Raw genomic sequence first — 23,571 nt, forward strand, 5'->3', positions numbered from 1 at the left:
AATACAGGTTAGTAGACAAGAAATTCAAGTATTCAGAAGTACAGCTCAGCAGAAAAGCCTGTGTCTGGACATAAATGTGCTTAGGCTAAGCCCTCTGCATAAAGGGGTGGCAGAACATCAGGGAAATGTATGACCTTAGCCTATGCTGCCATAGGAGAGCAGTCTTTTTAACTGAAATAGTAGAGACTGCATTTGAAGAACTCATTAAAAGTTTGAGATGTGATGAACCCAGCTGAACACAGCCATACAGACCCACCTCAGGAATTACCCCTGTGAAACACATTCATAAGGTGAGTAAAGCTCTTTTAAATTTGGCCATACTGACATGCAAACAGTCTTCCATTAAAATTTCAGATCAAGAGATAAAATGTGATGAAATTCTGAATATGAAGATTAAAGCCCTTTAAGCTTCCAAATGTTCAATAGAGAATGGCCCGGGCGTAAACCTTGTTGATTTTTAGCAAAGTAGTACAAATGCAAATACCTGTATGAACATTTTTAGAATCATAGAGAGACCAAAAATATGCGAAATCACCCTGCTTAAGACAGACCCCCTAAATTTGTGTGTTTATGCCTAGAAAATACCAAAAAAAAAAAAAAAAAGAGGAAATCTAAGACATAAAGAACTGCAAATTAATTAACACACAACAGCAGATACATAATTTTAAGTGTGTACTTCAGAGATTTTGTTCAGCCTTCTCAGGTTGGAGTCCTTCTTTCCTTTGAAAAATATAATGTAAAATTTAAAACCATTCATCTAAATGTGGCAAAAGATTTTATTTTCTATTTGAACAGTGGATTCTGTACTCTGTCAATTGACATTGGAATCAATGTCCTCCAAGTAGAAACAGTGGCCTACAAAAACTCTTTGTATTAATTTCAAAGTCCTTTTTCCTCTCAATGAGGAAAAATAAGTTAACAAGTATATTAGCAAAGTTATAGAATTGAAATTGAGGTTGCAATACGGACCTTTAAAAACATTTTTCCAAGCTGCTTTGCTCCATTTGTGAGTGTTAGAACTGCTTTCCATTTCTACGGAAAAAAGGCGACTGCCTCCTTTAAGCAGAAGATTTCTTTATTTTCACTTCAGTTGCTATTTGCAAGCTTTCAAAGTCAAACACATCAAGAGTGGCCTGAAGGGAAAATCCAAAGCATACCCTACCATAAAACTCTGCTTATTCACTTACTACCATTTTAAACCACGTAATCACAGGGACAGGGCAGTACTGCTTGCTTTATTTTTGAGAATAAAAAACCCAGTAATTTGCACACTAAATTCAATTTTCTGCTCCATTGGAAACTGTGTGTGAGCACTGGGAAAACCCCACGATCCCTGTTTCTCAGTTCCTTTCAGCAAAATGGGAATAACATCCTCTCACCATCTCAAAAGGTGTTTGTATGACGAAGCTGTAGAAAAGGGCGAGTTGCTCAATGCGCTGCAGAAGAGGGAACCAAGTAGGCAATAAGGGAGGATGCTGCTATCAGCACAGCTGCTGGTGCAGACACTGTCTATGTGGCATTAGATGTGAGGTAGAAACTCTCCCATGCTGTAGCACGTTTGACCACTTGGGAAGCCTATTAGCTTTTCTGTCACCATCACTCTGCAGGCAGATGCACCAGGTGACAGAAGGAAAGTCAAGGTAAGGATAGGAAGCTCAGTTATTAAAACAGCCTCTTTCCTCTATACAGTGTTAGCAAAAATCACCAGAGCCTGGGAAAATTAGTCACTGACCTAAAAACACTTCCCACTGGATGTCAATGAATTCATTTCACAGCTTAAAAAAAAAAGTGAAGAAACAAGAAGCAAAGCTGATAAAGAAGCCATACCATATGGTGAAATAAAGAATAGGCTAAACTAGCAAATGTAAGGATGAAAACCAAGACGTGTAAATAACAAAATACACTGATATTATTGGATAATTCTTCTAAGTTTTCAAAAGGCAAAATGACTCATTTAAAGATTTGGTTTTTAAATAAAAATGAAAAACAGAGAAGTTTCTGAATTCTTAACGAGGAAGTGACTGTCCATTTGTTGGAATAACTAAACACGACCTTCTGCTGGAGCGGGCGGATGAAGCCGTGTCAAGAGACACGTTAGAGCCCTACAGCCTTGGCCTGGCCCGGAGGCCGGGGCAGAGTCCCCAGCAGATCCCCACGTCCGAGGAGGCCGAGCTCCCCGCCAGCCCCGTGCAGCTTTCGGGGCAGATCCCCCGAGGCAGAAGGCAGGGCCACAGGGGCAGTGACCTCATTTGTGTAATTCATTAGTGAGTCAAAGGCAATGACACTGAGGCTACTCTCCTGGAAGGGGTAACATGGACAAATCCTGTCTGTTCCCGTCAAACTGCAGCTCTTATAAACAGGGGATGTATTTCTAACCAGGGAAATGGTTCTAACCAGAGGTGCCCGGAGCAGTGCAAGCCAGCAGACTCTGGGGGCACAAAACCTAATCCCACTGCAGGACAGGCCTGAACAGGGCCAGAACCCAGCTCTCTCTCAGCCAGAATAAGGCCTGCAGCAGAGCAGTACTGCACAGCCTACGTTATACATTTCACACAATATCCATAAATAAGATGCACGACCAGTAGAACAGAGTTCTCGGCTCATGCCTTTGCACATAAAGATGTTATCTCCATTAGCCACCTAACTCAGTTGAGCTCCAGTGTGATTTCTAGAATTTCTTTAGGCAACGAACAGTGCCCAAGCCTTGTACAAGCTAGTTGGGCAAGCTGCTTAAGCATCAAACTAAAGTTTCAAGATTTCACTGGTGACAGAGCATTTCAAAGTTATTTGTGACCTGACCAAGCACTTGTTGGATAGAGTAAGAATAGGAGCTAGGCAGCATATCCACAGATTTGAGATTCTGGAATCACAGATATAAACTTCACTGGGAGAAATGCATACATGCCACTAACTAAGCCCTTTTAAATATGCACTTACACTCAGTTTTTCCTTCAATTATCAGTATTTAATGAACAAAGCACATCAGATGTGCACAGAAGAATTTTTCTGATCAACCTCTTATTTTGAAATGCATCTTAATTCCACAGACCCGATTCTTCATTGCAAGTCCAAGGAGAACATAGGCATTTTGATGATGGAGCAGACACTATAATCACCCAGCTTCACTTCCTGCATTAGGGATGACACAGATGTAAAATAAAGGGCTCTCCTGGTTAGAGTCCAGTTCCTGGCAGAGAACACCCTGGTCACCTGTTTTTACACTTTGCAGTTCATTTTTACACAAAACCCTTCGAAAGGGTGAATGAGTCACAAACCAGATGACACCTTCATCATGCCCACTGGTCTCTCCAGCTCCAAAGAGGTTAATGAAGGACATCCTGCCACAGCTGATGTTGTTATATCCACTCCGGGATGTTGTTCTCCCAGGCTGCGAAGTCGGGGCGTTCGCTGCCGTTCGGTGCTTGCCGGAGGGTTTTGCTCGGTGGGTCGGGTGGGTGGCTGAGGGTGCACGAGGGTGCGTGCGCGGCTGCCCGCGTTTCACACGGAAGAGCCGCAGCTCCCTCCACCACAAACCAACGCTTCGAGCCAGGCGCAGTTCTGTAGCTGCAACAGGCAGCGGGAGCCACTTACACGATATCCCCTACAGAGCCAAGGCCAAAACACTCCTGAAGAAACCCCCGAGCTGCTGGGGGCTGCGAGTAGAGACCTACCCCCACTCTGGGGGATTTTCCGAGGGAGATGGACCTTAAGTCCATGTATCCATGAGGAGGTCAGCTCTGTAACACTTATGCCATTGGCACTTCCACTATTGATTTCAGTGAAAAGACAGGAGCCCCATATTTGCTGTCCATATATATGTATATATATATGTATATTCGTATGTACATATGAACCCTGTTTAAACTACATGGACCATTTTGGGGGAAAACTTCCTCCATAACAGTCTATTTCAAAGAAGTAATTTTGTATTTCGGTATCTCTATATACAGGGAACCACCATCACTGATCAAAAGAGATGCTTTAACAGCATTGCTACCATACCTCCCAATACACATCAATTTAATTCCAACCTGCCATCCTGTATTAGCAAACCCCATAAAACAGAATGATCAGACCAAGAGGATGCAACTCAGAAACTGTAGGAGCAGCACTGCACTCCTGACAGGATTGCACGGGTCATAAACACAAGGTTGGAAAGGCAACATCCATTTATCAGCTCTCTGTAAGCAGAGGATATTTCTGTATATTATTGGAAAGATTGAAAGCAAAGCCTTATATATATGATAACACAAAGGTTTCTGGCTGCAAAGAGAAGTAATCACACATCCTAAAGCTGTCAGTATCCGTGGCAAGTAGCATTGCAAATGAAGACAAAAATAACTTCAAACATTTTCAGATTGGCACTGATTATTAATTTATGTTATTCATCTGAATAGCTTTTGAAGTTGTCATCTGGAATCTAATAAACTAACAACTGTTTGGGTTAGGCTACAGATTTAGGTTGGAAAACTTTATTTCAACGTACAACTCGTACACTGTAGAAGTGTTCAAGTTTGAACCCTTCTCCTCAGCACCAAATCTTTTCTAGAACTGAGAATGTATGTTGTGAGACTCTTTCATAGCTAACAATGAATCCTCATTTATGCACAACTGCCACCACAATTAATTTACTGACAATCCCCAGAGCACTTTAACAAAAGAGCCTGGCCATGCTTGAGAATCTTCCCCTGGAACTGGGTATTTTGGACTTGATTCAGCCCCAAAGAGTAGCACAACCACATGCTAGTTTCAACTTTGTTTATATTCTTATGCAATTATCCCAGGTTATGTTTCTTCTGTAAAGATCCATCAAAATGTTTAATTCCAGCATACATTCAAAAGGTTAAAAACTACTTGGGAATAATTACATTTTTACTAAAGCATGTGTTTTCTTAAAGAAGATAAAATGTTCTCTCCTGAAGAAGAGTAAAAGATTTTTTAAAACAATTTTTTTTTGCTGTTAATAGCCAAGAACACTTTGTACTTTAGACTTGAGTACATGTTTTTATCCACTCTCACTAAAGCAGATAAATTCATGAGAAGATGATGAGTTATTTGACAAAACATATTGCAGCTAGCTGCTGTCCACATCTAAAGAAAAAGAAAGGGATTTAGATTGAACTTACGCTTTATAGCAGCACGTCTACAGCTCTGCTCCATGACAGCTCTCATATCATCCGTGCATTTTACAGTCACGCACTGTGTAAGGGGCTTGAGCACCTAAACAGAGACATCTGAATTCCACACTCAGGAGAAGGCATCCAGAAGTTCATCACCACAACAATTTGTCCTTTAGCCTAACTACTAGTCTTGGTCTTTGGGCCTGGCCCTTAAGGTAACACCTACCGCTGTTACTGGAAACCGACAGCGGGTCCGTGAGAGCCGCTGCCGTCCCTGGGCGCCCGCCGCGGCCTCGGGGCCGGCTGGGCTCCCTCTCGGGCAGCGACACCAACACCCGTGTTCCGTGCGGGACCTGGGTGGGAACCAGCCCCTCGGCCGCTCTGCGTCCTGCCGAGGGGACCTTTCTGCCCCCGAGCTCTGAATGAGCATCAGGCTTCGCCCATCAGACTCGTCGCAACTCATCGCGATGCTCCTCCTGCACACTTGTCTAAAACTATGGATTATTTTTCCATGTTTGTTCTTCCAGTAAAGTCCCCCTGCACTTCGTGGAGTTTTCTGTTTGTTTGGTGTTTTTTTTTTTTAAATTTAGATAAGTGGGTTCCTAGAAAAGAAGATTTCAGTCTTCTAGTTTAGCACCTGTTGGAAAAGCTGCTGCCAGGCCCAAGCAGGATTTCTCCTGCAAAGATGGACTGATGTGAACAAACAAGACCCCCTGATTTGGGCTACACGTCTCACATCAGCTACCAGCTCATCCCATAGCAGCTCTGCTCCCTGAATTCACAAAAACTTTTTTATCTTGCCTTATCTTGCTAAAGGTTCAAAGAATATGAATTCATCAGTAGCGATAAATGACATTTAAAATATAAGTAACCACTGTGTTACGGAGAGCTCTCATTCATCCAGTAGGCTCATTACCAAGTACTTATTTTAAACATCAGCCGCTGCTTTTACAACACTTCTCTGAATTACTATGAAGTTAATGTTTTATTATAATAGGATTATTTTTATATAGGCAATTGCGTTAAGTGTGTTTCACAGTACTGGGCTTCTAGCCAAGATCCCAGATAACCCTAATCTCTAAAAAGTGACCTACATACATACAACCATTGTGCCATTTCATAAGGGACACTAATTGACTTGTATTTTCTGTTTGATCTATACACAGTTTCCCTCGTTCAACTGCATAAATCATTATAAATTAGTAAAACAATTTTGTTCTGTACATGAAGATTTTTTCCAATTTAAAAAATCAAGTTTACATTGACACTGTTAATCATGTTTTCCTTTGCCTCAAATGCAAGTATATATATGTATGTACACATATGTATATATCTGCAGTGCATAATACCTCCAGGTCAACTCTAGCTGTGGTTTCTTATAATTTTAGTATTTGGATGAGGATTCTTACATTAAAAGTCTACTGTAAGCTGAGTCTTTTAAATTCTTTATACTGGCAGTAGGTGAAATTTCCTATTTCCAAACCCTTCACAGGGGCAGGAAGGCAGGCGCTTGGGCCAGATTTAAAATCTTCCATGAAACTGCAGAGCACAGCTTTGAGATTTGGATTAAGGGGGATCCCTTCTTGCTGCAAGGAAGCTTCTCCTATCTTCAGTTAAATACATAGTCAAAGTTGAGCTGCCTTTTTTTTTCCTGTTTACCTCAGTAGGTTTGGAAAAGCTCTCTGACCTCTCTGTGGTCATTTCCTTAATGTGAAGTGTGCAAGTTAAAGCATAAGAAATTCCATTGCCAAAGGTGGAAGTCGACAAACTTCCAGAGAAAAATGCGGACTGGAGCATTTCTACGGAAGCCAGCTAGGCCACCAAACTCTGCAAAAAGCCTCTGCAAAAGCAGCTAAGTCAAGCCCAATAGAAGGTGGCTGTTGCAGCAATGAGAGCACCTTGCGCAAGCTTCCTTACTCCAGAAAGACAGGCCTTCGTCTACAAAAAGTCTAAAACTTTGTCTATAAAACTGATAAACAAGTGGCATAGGAAGAGCTAATGTTAAATGTTTGAGCATGAAGTTTCTAACCTCGGGAACGATCCAATGTGAGGAACAGATACACAGCCAGGCCTCCTAACGGCATGGGAAACGGAAAGCTAATTCCATGTCCCAGCTAAGGGCTGCAGTGACGAACTCTGAACCATCTCACTTGCAACACAAACCTCAAAAACAGTTTTCAGCTGTGAACAACTTCCCATTGCAGTTATAAGTGGAAACTGCATTGTACAAACGATTTAATGTTAACATTTCATTAACAATTAATTAAATTATACAAAAATTTAAATGAACCTCTTACTCAATAGGAACAATTCTGAAACAATATCCTTTCATTGCTCATAGTGCAGGACCATACAGTTACCATATAGATTTATTTATTGTTCTAAAACCTGAGCCCACACCTTATATATTTGATTAATTCTCTTCAAAGAGAGATATATATACACATTTAGGAAATCGGTACAAGCCTCACAGGAGCTATGGAAAAAACATCACATGGCTTTGTATAAAACACTGGCGGAGCCTAAGCACAGCTGGAGTCACTGGAGACGTGTCTAGGGGACAGGATACTAAACACTCATGGTAGTAAAGCAGAAGTAACATATTCATTAGAAAAGAGAAATCATCCAGTCAAAAGAATGAACGCCCTCCGTCACTGCCTTTATTTTTCTTGCTTACTGCATTCCCTTGTTTTACTCCCCACCCTTCCTAATTCCAAAATCGAAATTCCACATGCCTGATTAAAATTGTGCTATTTCTTTCCCCCTTCACAACATTATGTTTCAAAAGATATTAATGTTTTATATATTTTGCTCTTGTGACCCAGAACTAATAATTACTGTGCTTCAAGTAACAGTTTTTCCTAATGCAAATATCATTTTTCATGTACTTGGAAAACATGCTATGATTATTAGTAGAAATGCAATCAGGATGAAAGGATATCCATTTTGGCCTCCATTAAACAGAACTATCAGTCAGGAAGACTATAAACTGAAAAAACTGTCAATACAATGGTTATATCTGCAAAACAACAACTATCAAATCACAAATCATTTTCATTACTAGCTACATTGGAAACCTGCAGGAATATTGAACTTCCACCTTCTTAATCAACACAAAACACCTCTAACTGCAGTAGATCCTCACAGAGCTGCATGCAGGAAATCCCCACGTCCATAACACCCTTTGGCTGCCCATTCCCTATCCGGGTAGCAGCTCAGGCCTTCAGCTCCCCAGTGCCAGGGAGCAACAGGAGCAGGAACCTCCCGCTCCCCTCTCTGCTCTGTTCATGTCTTGGGCTCAGCCCTCTGACTCGGAAGGCCGGATTCCCACAGGGAACATTCCCACACCTTCTCTGCTCACCTGCCTTATATTCGGCAGTGACAGCAACGTTTGCTTGTTTGTTTTCTAACAGAGCACACACGCCACAACTGGTCTATTTCTAAAGTCAGTTGCCCAGTGGCAGTCTACAAAGCGGCCGGCGGACGCTTAAACCCGAGACCGCGGCCCCAAGTCCCAGCTCTGGGCCCGGCAGCGCCAGGCCGAGGGCAGCGAGCAGCCCCACGGTTCGGGGCAGCAGGACGTCCCGGGGGTTCGGCCACGCGTGCCTTGCCTGAGCTGCCTTCCAAACAAACATGCTACACTCTATGCAAGCCTGTGCTTTGGGTGAGCAATCAAACCCTTCTGTCTGCAGTAAAATTGATGAAAACTCACATTTGGTGGTTCACGTGGAGGCCCTGCGATCAGGGGGTTCTGTAGAGCCTAACGGGACATCTCCAGCCCCATTTCCTCACCCGTAACAACGCTGACGTCGCACGCTCGGAAAGTGCACGAGCAGCATCTCCCTTTGGCAACCACCTACTTTCCTGAAACTTTCTCTGAAATCTTTGAGATGTCAATCAAAAGAGACCCTCAGGTTCAAAAGGTACTAGAAGGAACCAGATACAAGCGTGAGTGCGCCATAAGAGATATTTCTTCAGAAAGAAGATCGATATATCAAGGAAACAAAAATCATCTAGAAGATACAGAACATAAGGGGTGGATATCAGTAAGTACCTGTTAGCAGCAGGAGACAACTATGGCTGACAACTTAGAGAAGATACCAGAACAGAAACTAGGTAGAGCATTTTTGAGAATTTACAGTCTCCCATCCTGTGCCCAACACAACAGAGCCCTGACCCCTGTGCATTGGACCAAATCTTGCTCAAAACTAACACAGACCTAAGCAAACACAGGTCCGATGCACAAATACCTGCCCACTCACACCACTACTCTTAACACTAGAGCTATTTAAAAAATGCGTTAATTCTACCCTGGTTTTCTTCCTCTTCCTCTCTGGCCACGTCAGGCAGAACTCATTTCCACTTCAAAAAGGCTAATGAGGTTAGGCCTCAAACCAGAGCACCAGGATGTCTGCTTTATGAGTCACAACACTCTGATTGCCCGCTACTCTCTTGAGGTCTGCAATTCCAGGTGTAAGTCCTGATCTTTAAGTACCTGAGAACTTCCCCAGTAGAGCAGGTGTGAGATAATTTAGGCTTTTTCTTTTTGCATGGCAGCTCATGGAATTTGGAGAGTTTTAACTTCATACCACACTACTGGAACCTTTCAAAGTCTGATTCTTAAAAACTGATTTCATCACCAAAAACATCCCAGGAGACATTAAACTCACAAACGCGTCTGCAGTTCTCTTATTTCAGTAAGACTTAAGGCACAGATCTAAGAAACACCTACAAGATTTTTATTCCGAGAAGAACATTACCTTCACAGCAGCAGCCCCTGTGGATGCCAGAATAACAGCCTATTACCCTGCCAGGCCCTGCCTTGCCCAGATGGGCCTCACGTTGTCACGCTCAGAGGAACAGGGGCTCTTCACCTGCCTCCTCCGTTCGTCCTCCGGACTGCGGGCGCTAAGAGCTCCAGTGCGGCTTTGACACAGGATAAGCACAACCATATTTGAAAAATCATGGAAATGGCACCACTAAAAGCCTGACTCAAAATCATTTTGAAAACACAAAACAAAACAATAGTTTTCTAAAGATTTCTGAACTATGACATCTTTATAACCATAATTCCATTCACAAGATGCATTAATCATCCTCAACTCCATTGATATGGCTATTAATGGGGAGGAAAAACCTCAGCACTTATCGTAACAAAGACACTTCCTTTTCCTTTTTTTTTTTTCTAAGTCATACATAATACAACGAGGTTGTTTTTTTCCCTTTAAACTACACATTGCATTCGACTCTCACATCGAGGCTTTGTCCTTACTACAAAATCTTATGCTTCGTAACTAGTTGCAGTAAGGAAGCTGTTTCAAAAGCGGGAAAAAACAGGAACTTCTGAAACATGGACTAGAAAATAGCCTAGAGTGAAAGAAAAATAAATTGACTTTTCTACCTATCTTTGCCCACTCTGTATGAATATTATAAATCCGGTTTAAAACTAAGTGATGTTCTCCAAGTTTTAAGTTAAGGGAATACTAGAACTAGCCTAAGTTTGTCACAAAGTGAGGCAGCCCAAAACAGAAGCAGGTCATGCTACTGCTGCCTGTCTCTGAAGTGGTACCTCACTAAAAAAAGGGATATCACCCTGGATTTGGCTATTACACTTACACCTGCAGGATAACAGTACAGAGCGATAATTACATTTGAAAAGGACAGAACGAAAATCCTGGAAAACCCCATGGGAGATAACGCTTGCAGTCCTTAAGTCTTTATCTGTACAGTCATTACTGCAAAGAGATCTTGTAAAATCCACGGGAACTAACAATCTGAAAAGACCCTGCTCACACACAATACACTTATTTCAGTCCCAATTTTCCCAGCTCACAGCAGCTTGGGTTGTCCTGGGCAGCAGAGAGACAGTTCTCACAGCCCGAGGGCTTCTCTTCCATTGCTCCCCACGCACCCTGCTTAGCTGCAAAGAAAAGAGCCTTGATCCCAGGTGGCACCTGCACAGGAAGCCGAGCGGGACATCCCTCGTCACCCAGGGCTCCCTCCGCGAGGTCCAGGGCTCTCTTGGGAGCTACGAGAAATTCTGCTCGAGAAAAAACAGCCCTGCAGTCTGATGTGCACCTTCCTGCAGATCCTCCAGCTATCTGTCACAAAGAAATCTGGAAACTACTACACAGATTCAGCAAGGGAGAAAATAGTTTGGTACCAGAGGGATGTAATTTTCTTACAGAAGAACCACCACAATTATTTCAGCCTTCTCTACTGGTACTGATGAAAAATCTCCTGGCTCTGATAAAACACAGCTTGGGCAGTGCTCAAATTCTCCTTGCAACAAATCAGCCCGGATTCCTTTAATATTTTGGTCTTATGGATGATACTGTGCCCAAAAGGTGTTTTTCTCATGCCACAGTATGGACCCTAATGCATAGATCCAAGCTGGAATCAGATTGCTATGGAAATTGTACTGGATCCAGAGCTCAGTGCTATGTTCTCATTAGAAAAGTAGGTGCTTCCCAGGTCTATCAAAAAAAGATGGTGACAAAGCCATCAAATAGCAAAACTTAGACACGCCTGCTCTTTAGTTGTTGTCTTATATTCCTAGCAACATTTTTCTGAGAGTAGAAATAGCAGCAAGGGGTGGGAAAAGGCAATAAAACCAACAACACCCAAGCTGTAAGACAGAAGGCAGTTTTGATATTATCCTTCTGGAGAAGGTTCCCTTACTGACAAGTCATCAAAACTCAGCGGCTACAGGCGTCGAGACAAAGAAAGAAGCAGGTCTTTAATACAGAAGAGGACACAGTGGATGCTTCCACTTCACTTTGGTAGAGCTACTCATGTAACTTACTGTTTCTCAGCATCAGACTGGGTTACTGACAGTAAAAAAAAAAAAAAAAAAAAAAAAACCAAATCAAAAACATCAGGAATTTATTTGTTGGATGGGGTGGGGGACGCATAGTAAGAGGAGCAAGTTTGGTAGGCACAAAACCAATTCATCTAAGACCAAAGGCACAGAAAATCTGAAGCAATTCAGGCAGCTCAACACGGGAGTAACTTCCCTCTTCAACAGCTGTGATGTGGGCAAACCTTTATGAAAATACTCATAGAGGGGCTGTATAATTAAAAAGGCCAAGCATTAACCATACTGAATGCACAAAGACAGGCATGAAGGCCCCTGGATGCCTACTCTGAGCAGTGGCAGAGATAAAGAATAGGCTGAACTGAAATCTCCTCTGTTACCTGGGAGTAGTAACTTGGCAGGTACTTTTACTGTAAAGACTTTTAATGAAAACAGGCAATCCACTCTTCCTTCTCACCCCTCTCACCTTGTGCTGAACACAACAATATACTTCATGGAGCTATTTAAAGCCTGAATGCTTAAAAAGTTGGTATTTTGAGCAATTTGACAGCTAGCAATCAATGTGCATTTTAAACAAAGCTGGTTTTTTCCAGACTATTGCATAGTCAAAAGTGAAATTTCAGGTGGAAATTTAAATTAAAAAAAAATGACTTTATCTTTTCTAAACAGATTTCTCTGAACATGACTTGCTATCTGCCAACTGTTGCCACAATTGCAGGGTTCAAGATAAAATAGAGATGATGAAAGCCATTTGAAGCCTTCTGGAGGGATTTTACCTCTCACTCAACCCCACGGAGAAAAATAAAGGTGAATGGTAATTTATTCAGGAGCAGCTGTTGTTTTGGAGGCACAGTCAGGCACAGCGAATCCTAACGAACATCTCCAAATACTTCACTCTGTACAAGTATTTTCATGCCCACTGGACTTGGGCATTCTTCCCCATGCTGCTACACAAGGGCATCAAGTGCTGAATGTGTCTAATCTTCTTTTGATTTGCTTTCTTCACCTCAATGCTCTCATTCAGCTAAAAACTTAGGAATTAAAATGGAGATAGAGGGCAAGTCCTCACCTCTGTGTGTGTGTGGTACTCAAACGGGAGCAGCCACTGACACTGTATCTCCCAAAGTCAGTGACTGACAACTGCATCACAGACCTTCCACGGGCAATCTGCATGTTTGCACTGTCGTTTCAAATACAAGGATATTTTAGAGAAAGCAAGAGATCCACATTTACGCAAAAAAATGAGACCTGGCAGTCAAAGGGACAGCTTTGCTAGCGAAGGCCACTAATGGAGAAGCTTCGAGGACAGTCTCTGATCCATCTTGCAATTCTCTACAAACAGGTTGTTTGGCCTTTGAGTGACCCAAAAGTGATCAGAAAGTGAAGAGACAGACAAAATACAGGGTGCAATTTCCTCCCTTCCATCAAAATGTATTATCAGGAAAAGATTCGTAACTAATTTAGATAAAAACCTTAGGACTTACCTTATGCTTGAAGTCTGACATGCTTCTTATAAACCGATCACTTACTGGCCTGCTACCCAGAGCTGGGTGCCATTATCCAAACACACACAATTTTGCTTGGACTACTAGGCAACAGGGCTTCAAAAACGATGTCAGTCAAAGCCCCCAGGGACACCCACCAATTTTAGCTTTTTTGCATGGGGAGGAAGGAGTAACAAATAACAGTGTCCGGCATTTTCATTTCTGAAACTCCTGAAGAGAAACACAAGAAAGCACAGGACACAGAGGCGCAAATGCAAGTCTGGTAGGTGGGAATTCAAAACAAACCTTCTGTGCTTGGACACAGCCCACCTGCATGTACCAGGGATTCCAGTGCTGATGTACGTTCAGAAGCATCTAATATCTCACTGAAGTGGCCTCTAGCAGAGCCTCCAACTATGACCTAAAACTTGTGAAGGCTTAATAATTATACTGCAAGTCTAAAGACAAAAATAAATTGAGGAAATACTTAATGCTATTTATTATGGTTTCCTCTATAATCTAAAATTAATTCACATATCCTAGCACTGTTTATCACTTTAATCCTCTGACATGCTGCTTGAGCAAAGACCCAGGTTTAAGCAGTCTTGTTGCACATAATTATTTTTGTGTTATTTCCTTACTGAGGTGTCCTCCTAATTTTCATTTAATCTCAGCAAAGCTCTCACAGAGTTTTCAAAGTACATCTCCCAAACCATTTCAGAACTGGATTACTATTATACTATTATGCTATACTGGATTTATTATACACTATTATATATTTACTATTATATTTGTTATTGATACATTTCCAGTATCAAATTAATAACAGACTCTTGGCATTTGTGCAGAGCACCCTTTGCTTACCTTCAGCAAAGTTATTTCCTTCACCACAGGATGCACCTTGGTTCTAACTCACCAGCCTTGTTCCTATTTGAACTTGCTCCTTCTCACTTTAAACACACAAATCTGGTTTACTAGTTATATCAACATGATTTCTATCCCAAGCCACATTATCAAGAATGAAAGAACGTTTATGAATGTCATAAACATTTCTTTTTTCTTAGTCTTAGTCTAAATGACCCAGTGGACTTTTCAGAAGCAGGATGCTTTTCCTTGCTGCACTTAAGTGTATGAAATGGAGTTTTCCAGAATGACCAAACACTTTTAGAACATTTGAATTTATTTTTTCCCCCACCTCTTCTCTGAAAAGACAGACATTAATTAAATCTTGAATAAGCATTAGCAAAGATATGACTGTAGGCTGCACAGATAACAGAACACACAAGGGTGCCATGTATCAAAATTTCTGCCTACAATAATACCAGATACGACAGAGAAGATGAAATCACAAAATACGTTTGTGCTGGGTAGGCATCGACCCTGCACCCACGTTTCTTTCCACTTAGTCTCAAGTTCCTTGGGGAGTAAGGAGCAGTGCTGACCTGTAACAGAAAAGAGATTCTAGTGACAGAGCCACAACACGCAATTTGCTGGACGTTATTGCTGCAGTTTATAAAGACTGCAGCATGGACCTGCCACTTTTTAAACCATGTGAAGTAGCTGTATGGAAGGGAGAGGAGAGCCAAGCTCTTCTTAAAAATATGGCCTCACTTAAGTACCCTGTGGGCTTTTCAAAAACAATCTGAAAAATTATGTTATCTCAAATAATTTAGGAAAGTGACAGAGTACATTAAAAAAATCATTTTAAATCAAGTAAAGAAGTGTTAATAACTTTAGTGAGGGCAGGATTCCACCTTCTTTTTCTTTCTTATCTTGTAAAGCCAACTAAGCAGGCACTAAATCTTTCTTACCAACTCATTGGGGTTGCTGGTTCCAGCAAAGCTCCCAGACGTTCCGTTCACAGACTGCATGGGCCAAGACTCCCTTAGGCCATTCCTGAACTGAAGAAACACCCAGGAGCAATCTTGTATATGCACTGTTCTTCTTCAAATCGGAATGTAAAGTTGGCAAGTGATGAACTTACCAGAACTGTCATCTTAGTTTAAGCAGGGGTTTATTGTTAAATATCTGCAGCTCTCAACTACAGTTTATTCTGAAGCTCTGTGAGTCAGCAAATATTTACTGTCTATTGGAAAGTTTCCTTCTTTAAGCAACCTTTATTTACTCTCAACACTTTCCAGAGTGGAAAGGACTACATGATCATCCTTCACTATAGATAACTGTCTACAGTTGTCCAGCATCTAGAATAGGAAACACTCAGGATGTAAAATGACATTTTGATAAATAAATCTCTAATATATCAAATATTTCACAGGCTACAGAAAATTCAAGTAAATAGCAGGATTTGACAGAAAGCTTTTTTCAAGTATCTGCAATACACTCAGTAAAATGTCATGGAGTTGATGTATGCTTTCTTCTCCTCCCCCTTAAAGCATCTCAAATAAACAGATGTTTAAATGAAACCAGACACTACGCAGGTTAAACAACATGGTTCTATTAAAAACTATCTTCAACCATGGCACTCCGTGACAGCAATACAATACTTTTTCCACAAAGCAACTAATATAAAAATATGCCATAAAATCATTTGTAGACTAGTATTCTAATACATACATGTAATCATAACATTCTTTATAAACTCTTTCCTGAGATACCTTGAGTAGTTTGATTTTGTGTATTACTGGATGCATTATCTTTATGATTCATTTAAAACAACTGTAAAATATTCTGTATGTGCAGGACGCTATCAGTAACATGTAAAAAGTAGTAATGTGGATATATGGCAAAGAAATAGCTCTTAGAAATTATGCGCTTCTTAACTTTGTTACACACGTTAACATTCGGCTCCTTGGGAGGTGGACGAGAGCAGCACGGAAAACTGCTGAAATCAGAGCTAAAAATTGACAAAAAGCAGGAAAGCATTTCAGGAATGTTAGAAGTTGGAATATAATATAAATGACACAAAGAGAAAGCCATAATTCATGTCGGCTATGTATTGCCTTATAAAGTAACCGGACATATGTTAGTCAGTTCACAGTAAAATAAATATTTCTACTAATCTGTTTTGGAAGAGCAAATGTCTTTTAGGGTTTCAAGCTCCTCTATAAGTTTCTTGTTCTGAACTTCTAGCACTGCAACACGACTCTCCAGACATTTTATGTATTCTTTCTTCCGACGTCGACATTCTTTAGCAGCTTCCCTGCAAAAAGCAGAAGTAAAAAGTGCAAACAAAAAAGCCATTTGCATGCTACTAGAAAGCTCAGCAGAGTATGGAGACTATGACCGAATTCCAAATTTTGGAACATCTCCCAAATCACTCTGAAACCACTAAGCAAAACTGGATTCCACAAGGGCCTCAAGTGTCTCTTTCTCAAGTTCATATGGCAATCTGTAGAATTGCTTCCTCTCATGCCTTGGGTAAAGTTCGTAATAAACAAGGTCCAAATGAAAGACAGTTATTCTGCTTTATGGCAATAAAGATCTTTGAGGGCCTTGAGTTCCTCAATGAGAGTCTTGTTTTGGTTTTCAAGCACAGCCACACGATTTTCAAGACATTTGACATATTCTTTCTTCTTTCTGCGACATTCTCTGGCAGCTTCCCTGGAACCAATACAAGGTAAATGACTACAGGAACAGCCACAACATGGCAAACACTGGAAAAATGAAATTACCTGCAATCCCTACAGTCCATAACGACAACCACCATCAATTGTTGGATTGCACAAACAGAACAGCAGATAGCCACAAGCAATAACATGGTTGAACAACAAAATTTAAACAACTCAAAAACAAATTTAACACTAACGATGACAGTGATAGAATCAATACACAAATGGACTGAGAAAAACAGTGAGAAAGAGCTAATGCATCGGCTGGACTGTACAGAACAGGCTCCACTCCTTCAACATTTGAAAACATGAATTGCCAGGTTGTGAGATGAGACTTTCCAGCATGCGACAGAGCTGGTTTAGACACCGGGCAGTGTTAAAACTGAACAGAGGAAAATCTAAAACTACAACAACGCAGCAGTTCTTCTGAGTCTTTTAAAGTAAGGACAGGCATGAGAGCAAAGCAATACCATGAACTCAATCATAAGGCAAGTGGTTAGTCAATGTATCTGCACAGTGGGCTATTTCTTCTGGAAGGCATGAATCGACCTCCCATTGATGTCAGCAGCTTTGCACTTAAAAAGCAAAAGCTCTCTAAGAACAGTCAGAGAAAAGGCACAGTAAAAGACAGATATTTACTGCATACAGTAAAACCCATGCAACTAGTTAGAAAATATACCACCACCTCACACTCCGTGCCAAATGGCACACCTAATTAAATCAATGTAGCACTACACAGGAAATTTTCCTAGAGGCCGGCTATTTAGGAAATTCCATAACTATCATTCCATTTGAGGATAAGCCTTCTTCAGAGCATCATTAACAGACAGCTGTCAACATGATCGCATGCTGGTCATTTACTATCAAAAACATGCGTGAAAACATTTGTTCAGCAGTAAGCCTCTCTTTAGATTATGTGAAGGATGAACTGTAATGGACAAAACTAATACTGATGTTTGAATTACGATAGTATTTCAGAAGCAAAAATCCATGGCAATGAGCACATCTGAGCTCACCAGATGCGAGCACAGCTCTAACTTGATTAACAGCCGCTGCTTACCAGTGATATAAGAGTGTGGCACGACTGACAACACAGAAGGAATTTCTTGCATTCCCTCCCTCAGCCACAGGCTCATGACTTTAAGAAGAAATCTCTACTAGATTTTGGTGGTTTCTATGTTGCAGAAGGGAGGCAGTTGCTGCCCAGCCTTACCTGTTCTTCATGAGTCGCAGCTCCCTCTTGCGCGTGGCCTCCTCGGCGAGCTGCTGCGGGCTGTGCAGCGCGCCCGGCGACGCGGCCATCACCACCCCCTGCGGCAGGGCCGTGGCGGGCGTGCGGAGCTGGTAGGCTGGCATGTCCCCGGTGGCAGCTGCAGCACAGAATCACATTGTAAACGTTGTGACAAGAAAAGAACTGTGCAAAAGTCTCCCAAGTCTCCCCAGAAATTACAGATTTCTGATGATGCGCTGTCAAGGATCCCTATAACAAAATATCTCACAGGTCTATAATGTCGTACTTGTTATTTCATAAGCTTTTATTTCTACTCTGTAGAATTAGCTACCTGCCTTGCTCTGGCCTGCTGCCCACCAGCCAGATGAAGCCTGTGAAGCTGTTCCAGAAACACTGTCAAACATTCAGGCAGTTAGCTCCTGCTGGCACACGAAGAGGCTCCTGCTCTTTTTGCCACCATGGTCCTCTAACAGATGCTGCTGCGTTAGGGGCCAAGGGAAGGGGGTGGCTCTTGCACAGGATGGAGTTTGTAGCTACACAGCAAACAGGAGTCCAAAAATTCAGACTCAGCTCCTGAGCTGGTCAACTTTGAGCTTCCTCAAGTTAAATGCAGATTTGAAGTCTGGCATGCAATTTGGAAACAGTAGCTTTCTGATACTCTCACCTTGTTGCTATATTTATTTCTAGGATACTTTGTTTCTATGGGATCTATCCTCAGCTTTCAAATAAAGTGAAGTTCCTAAGGAAGCACACGCAGGTGTTTCAGACATAGAAAATTCAAATAAAAAAATGCATCCTGATTAAAATTAAAAGCAAGTACTTGCCTGTTATTTTCCATAAATGCTTCATATTATTACAAAACAATGTGCAACTTTCTTCATTAAAGCAACTAGACATAAGAGATCAAATTTCAGTGGCTGTTTTGTTATACAAAATTTGTACTTCAATTCTCTAGAGCAATACTGAAATAATGGAAAAAAAACTTAGAAAGATAAAATATAGACAAAAGCACTACTGTGAAGCTGATGAGTAAAGCAATAAAGAGTCAGAACTTACCTACAGGAGAAGAAAGAAACAAAACCCTAAACTTGGTACTAAATTACTATTCATGTTTTTCTTTGAGAAAAATTGATGCAGGTACTTCATTAATTACAGTGAAAAAAACAAGATCAAACTATTGTGTCAGACTACAGTTCTCCACAGACGTGTGTTCCGAAATCACCATCTGCTTAAACCATTTGCAGCTCTCACCTCTCCCCTCTCTCTGCTGTGGGTGAAAGTGCATGTGGAATCACGGGAGTGCCTGGACCCTGGAGCTGAGCCAGGTTAAAGACAATCCCTGGAGAAGGATGGGTGGATGAAGGCTTTGCAAGGTGCCAGGAGCTCTGTTCTCCTTCCCCTCTTTGCACATCCACCGCAGAGCTCCTTAGCCCTCCACTCAGAGCACTCCTTTTCAGCAGCCCGCTTATCCCGATGGGACGGTACGTCTGCCCGCTATTTGTAAAACCGGAAGAGCAGAAATTCTTTAGCCTCAGCTTTATATCAAATCACCTACATTTATAGACTTTACAACACAAACTACCTTCTTCTACCTCTCTTCAGTTTAAAAAAAAAAAAAAGTTCCCTTTATTTGCATTAACGAATGAAAAACCAGTGTGAAACAACACTGCCTATAGACCAAGTTAGGAGAAAAGAGGGTCATCTCTACCTGGGATCACCTCCTACTTTGTCACCTGCGCTTGACTTGCCGCCACAGGAGACGCAGGGCCCTTCCTGCCGCGCTGCGGAGGGCTCGGGGCCATGGGCACCTGCACCGGGCACAGCGGGGCCCAGCCCCTGCCCGGCCCGCATCCCCACGCATCGCTGTGAGGAGCAACATGCTGGAGCACGAGGTCCACCTCGTTCCCATGATGTACATCCTAATAACAGGTCCGTCCTGCCTAATAACTGGCTTGCTTGTCTATCCGGAAGTATGATAGGAGACACAAATAACTGTTTTGGTCATACAAATCTACCTAATCCAGATTATAGCTGTTAAAAATGACTAAGCATCTTCTATTCTACAATAAAGTACTTACTATAGCACAGTTAAATGACTAGTGTGAATTATTACTAACTCTGCAAAAAAAAGTTGCATATTATCTCTAACTTTACAATAAAATGCTGTTTCCCCGGAAAAAAAAAATACACTGGGAGAAACAAAACAGAGTTTAACAGAAAGGATACTCTAGAAAAAAATAAACATCATACTGCTGTAGTCCATTAATGTACCCTTTTGCTGAAGCAAGCAGTACCCTCTAGGTCAGCATCTGGACACACACAGAGGCCGCTCTGCTCTGCTCTCACTGACAGGAGTCTAAAATCACAAAGAATGGCTGTTTCTGATGAACCGACATCAAGCTCCAGGGGTATTCCTGCAAATGAGACACAGCACCCAGCCTGCTAACAGCAATTCCAGTCACCTGTTTTGCAGAGGTAATCTACAGCCAGGGGATTTTTTCTTGAACAAAACCACAGGAAAAAAAAAAAAAAGGGGGGGCTTGGTAAACTGCAAGCCTGTTTTTGTCTTTAGGCACATTTGGAAGTATTTGCAATACCTGCACAGTAGCTATCGTGGTTTGTGCTCTCACAACGCACCAAGTGTGCAGCCACCACAGGAGGCAACAGAGGAGCGCTGAGAATTACAACAGACCCGGGGACGGTGGATTCCCCCTAACTCATCATCCCAAGGTCAATTACTTTCTTTCTCCTTAAAACTGCAGAAGAGTAAAAAGTCACTCTACAAAAATGTAGAGATTTGAGTTTAGACTTACAAAATGAAAATGAACAATAAAAAAGAAAAGAAAACCCTCAGACAGCTAAATCCAAGAGCACAACTACCCTTGCAAATCGCGTTCAGAGAAATGAACACCACGAGTGAAACAGGAGAAAAACACACCACCTTATATCAGCAGGTTCTCGGGGAAACCAGCTTGCTGAACACTAGAGAGCACTCCTGCACTTGAATTCTTCCATTGGCCAGGGAAAAATCTGATCCTGCTATGTGCTAGTGTATTTATTCCCTCCTGTGAGTCATGAGGGGACTGGCTTATCAGAGGGCTTTAAACTTCACCACTAAACTGGCTAAGTAAGGCATGAATCATTATTCCTTTGAGCATAAAACATCACAAAACACAGACTTCGGATACTTATCTTTGGATTAATGAAAAAATAGGAAAGAGCAATAAGCAAGATGCAAGGAGCTGGCCGCAAGCCAGGGAACGTTACGGATCTGCCAGAGGGGATTGACAAAGCAGAAGGGAACTGACTAAATCACAGCATGACTTGGAGTTGACGTCAATGTGTATCTTGTTTGGAGTTTAACTTTTCCAGTTCCCTACTGCAACACGATTCCAGGAAATCTAATGACGTCAGCCTTTTGAACTCAATTAGCTGAGGAACAGACCATTTTAACAGTGGGAGAAAACAAGCAAGCATTACAACATTCCACTTTATTGCTCTTTCAAAGCTGTTTGCATTCACCATTTTCTTTAGCAATGAAAGCATAAAGATATCTTTATACTAATAAAACAAAGCCCACCTTTCCTCTTACGGCTACACTTAAGCCTGTTTTAGCTTACCAAGTCTCAAGTGTTTATTGCTAAATCTAAAAGCAGCATTTTTTTTGTTCTGGCAATAAAAAGCATAATTATAAACATAGCAACATATATCTCTACAAAAACAAGGATTTAAAAGAAAACTCATGGATTTTTCAGCAGAATCCTGAATCAAGTAGTAAAGATTAGTTATCTGAATCAATTTGTTCATGAACTTGCCAGCTCTAACAGTGATTTTTTTAAGAAGAAAACTGTTAAATGACACTGATATTACACTAATTATCATGAAACCTATTTCTGCCAGCTTTTGGAGATGAAAGAGTTACAGCAATAAGTTCAAAAGGAAAAGTCACAAACACTAAGCCCAGCCGCGCACAGCCTAGCGTAAAAAGCGAACACTTTTGGTTTTTTCTCGCGCGTTACCTGTCTCGTCGCCGGTGACGGCCATGGCCGGTGCCGCGCGCAGGCAGTGCCGCTGCTGGGGCGGGCGCCGCGCTCTGCTCGCAGGCAGCGGCGCGGGCAGCGGCGCCAGCGCCCGCGCTGACATCACCGTGACCTCACTGGCTGCCGCTGTCACCGGCTGCTCCGTCCCCCCGCTGCCGCGCACGGCGGGCTCCTTCCGCCCACACACGCTGGTTTCGTGGCTCGCAGCCGAGCTGTGGGCTTCGCCGCCCGCTCATGCCCCATCTACAGCTGCCTGCGCGGCCAGACCTGGAGCACTGACTGGCAGAAATGACAAAGTGACTCCAAAACTCATGAAGGGATCATGGCGATAAAGCCGTGACTGGATATAAACCAGCAGAAACTCTGCAGCCGTTCCAGTGAAAGGCAAGGCTCTGCAATAATCTCTAACAAATAAGTAAACCAAAAAAAGTCCTAAAGGCTGAAGCTCCCTGGAAAGCAAACAGTAAGACAGCCAAATGGCAGTGGCTTCACATGAAATAGCAGGCAGGGCAGTAGCCCTGGGTAAGGGCGACCTCTCCCCTTTCCCCTCCTTTTCCAGGATGAGTCCAAGAAAGCTTCTGGAGGAGAGAAAATGGAAGGAAAAAAGAAAGAAAACAAACAAACAAACAAACAAAACCTTCAGTTTAACTGAGTTACTCAAAAAAACAACTTCAGTTTAACCGAGTTACTCCTGATTTACACCACCGTAAGTGAGATCCGACTCAGAGCAGCAGGCAGGCACTGCTGGGTATGTACAGCGCTGTAAACAACAACTACGGCCTTTGCCTGCAATAAACTGATTTAGCCTGGCACTTTATCTGCTAGGAACCCCTGCCAAAGAAAGCAGTGCAGGAGGCAGGAGCACGAGGAAAGGGCTCCTGTGACTCCGGGGCTCCCTCGGGGCCACGTGGGCAGAGCAGAACTCACGCAAGGAGGAGATCACAGCTGCGGAGCTCTGAAACGTCTCTGCTCATCTCACTACCTGTGCTGCGCAAACACACACAGGTCCCAACAGAATAATTTTGATAGGACTTCTATACAGTCATTTCCCGTAATATTTAAACATTCGTCCTTTTATACAGCTAGTAAAAAAAAAAAAAAGCCTTTAATCTGTATTAGGATCAAAATTGCCTCCTATTCTGCCTATAAATGTCAACTTGTTGCTCCAACTGAGTGACCTTTCATTATCTTCCTCCTTGGCCTTTTTATATTAACCCTTCCTCCTACTGGAGGTTATCAAAAATAGCAAGCATGGGTTTCTGTGAGGCCATCCATTGCTACCCAAGATTCACCAGCAAATACTTCAGAAA

At 42.1% G+C, this 23,571-nt stretch overlaps 1 protein-coding gene across 6 annotated transcripts in view; it reads right to left on the reverse strand.

The window, feature by feature from the left end:
* Positions 1-15,860: 15,860 nt before the first annotated feature.
* The window catches only part of CREM (cAMP responsive element modulator), a 28,791-nt gene continuing 21,080 nt past the window's right edge, over positions 15,861-23,571 (reverse strand). For 3 of the 6 annotated variants that reach the window (XM_088533966.1, XM_088533968.1, XM_088533967.1), the window contains 2 exons: positions 18,204-18,360; positions 16,533-16,982 (listed from right to left, as the gene is read on the reverse strand). In XM_088533966.1, coding sequence (XP_088390092.1) covers positions 16,838-16,982; positions 18,204-18,360 — 302 coding nt within the window. In that variant the 3' untranslated portion in view covers positions 16,533-16,837. Of the gene's footprint in view, positions 16,983-18,203; positions 18,361-22,240; positions 22,336-23,571 lie in introns of those variants that run through there. The other 3 variants (XM_010219873.2, XM_010219872.2, XM_088533970.1) reach the window with 3 other exon arrangements.

The sequence above is a fragment of the Tinamus guttatus genome, unplaced genomic scaffold (genome assembly GCF_059628265.1).
Source record: "Tinamus guttatus ecotype Peru unplaced genomic scaffold, ASM5962826v1 Tinamus_guttatus_pri_ptg000530l, whole genome shotgun sequence".
Classification (NCBI taxonomy): Eukaryota; Metazoa; Chordata; class Aves; order Tinamiformes; family Tinamidae; genus Tinamus; species Tinamus guttatus.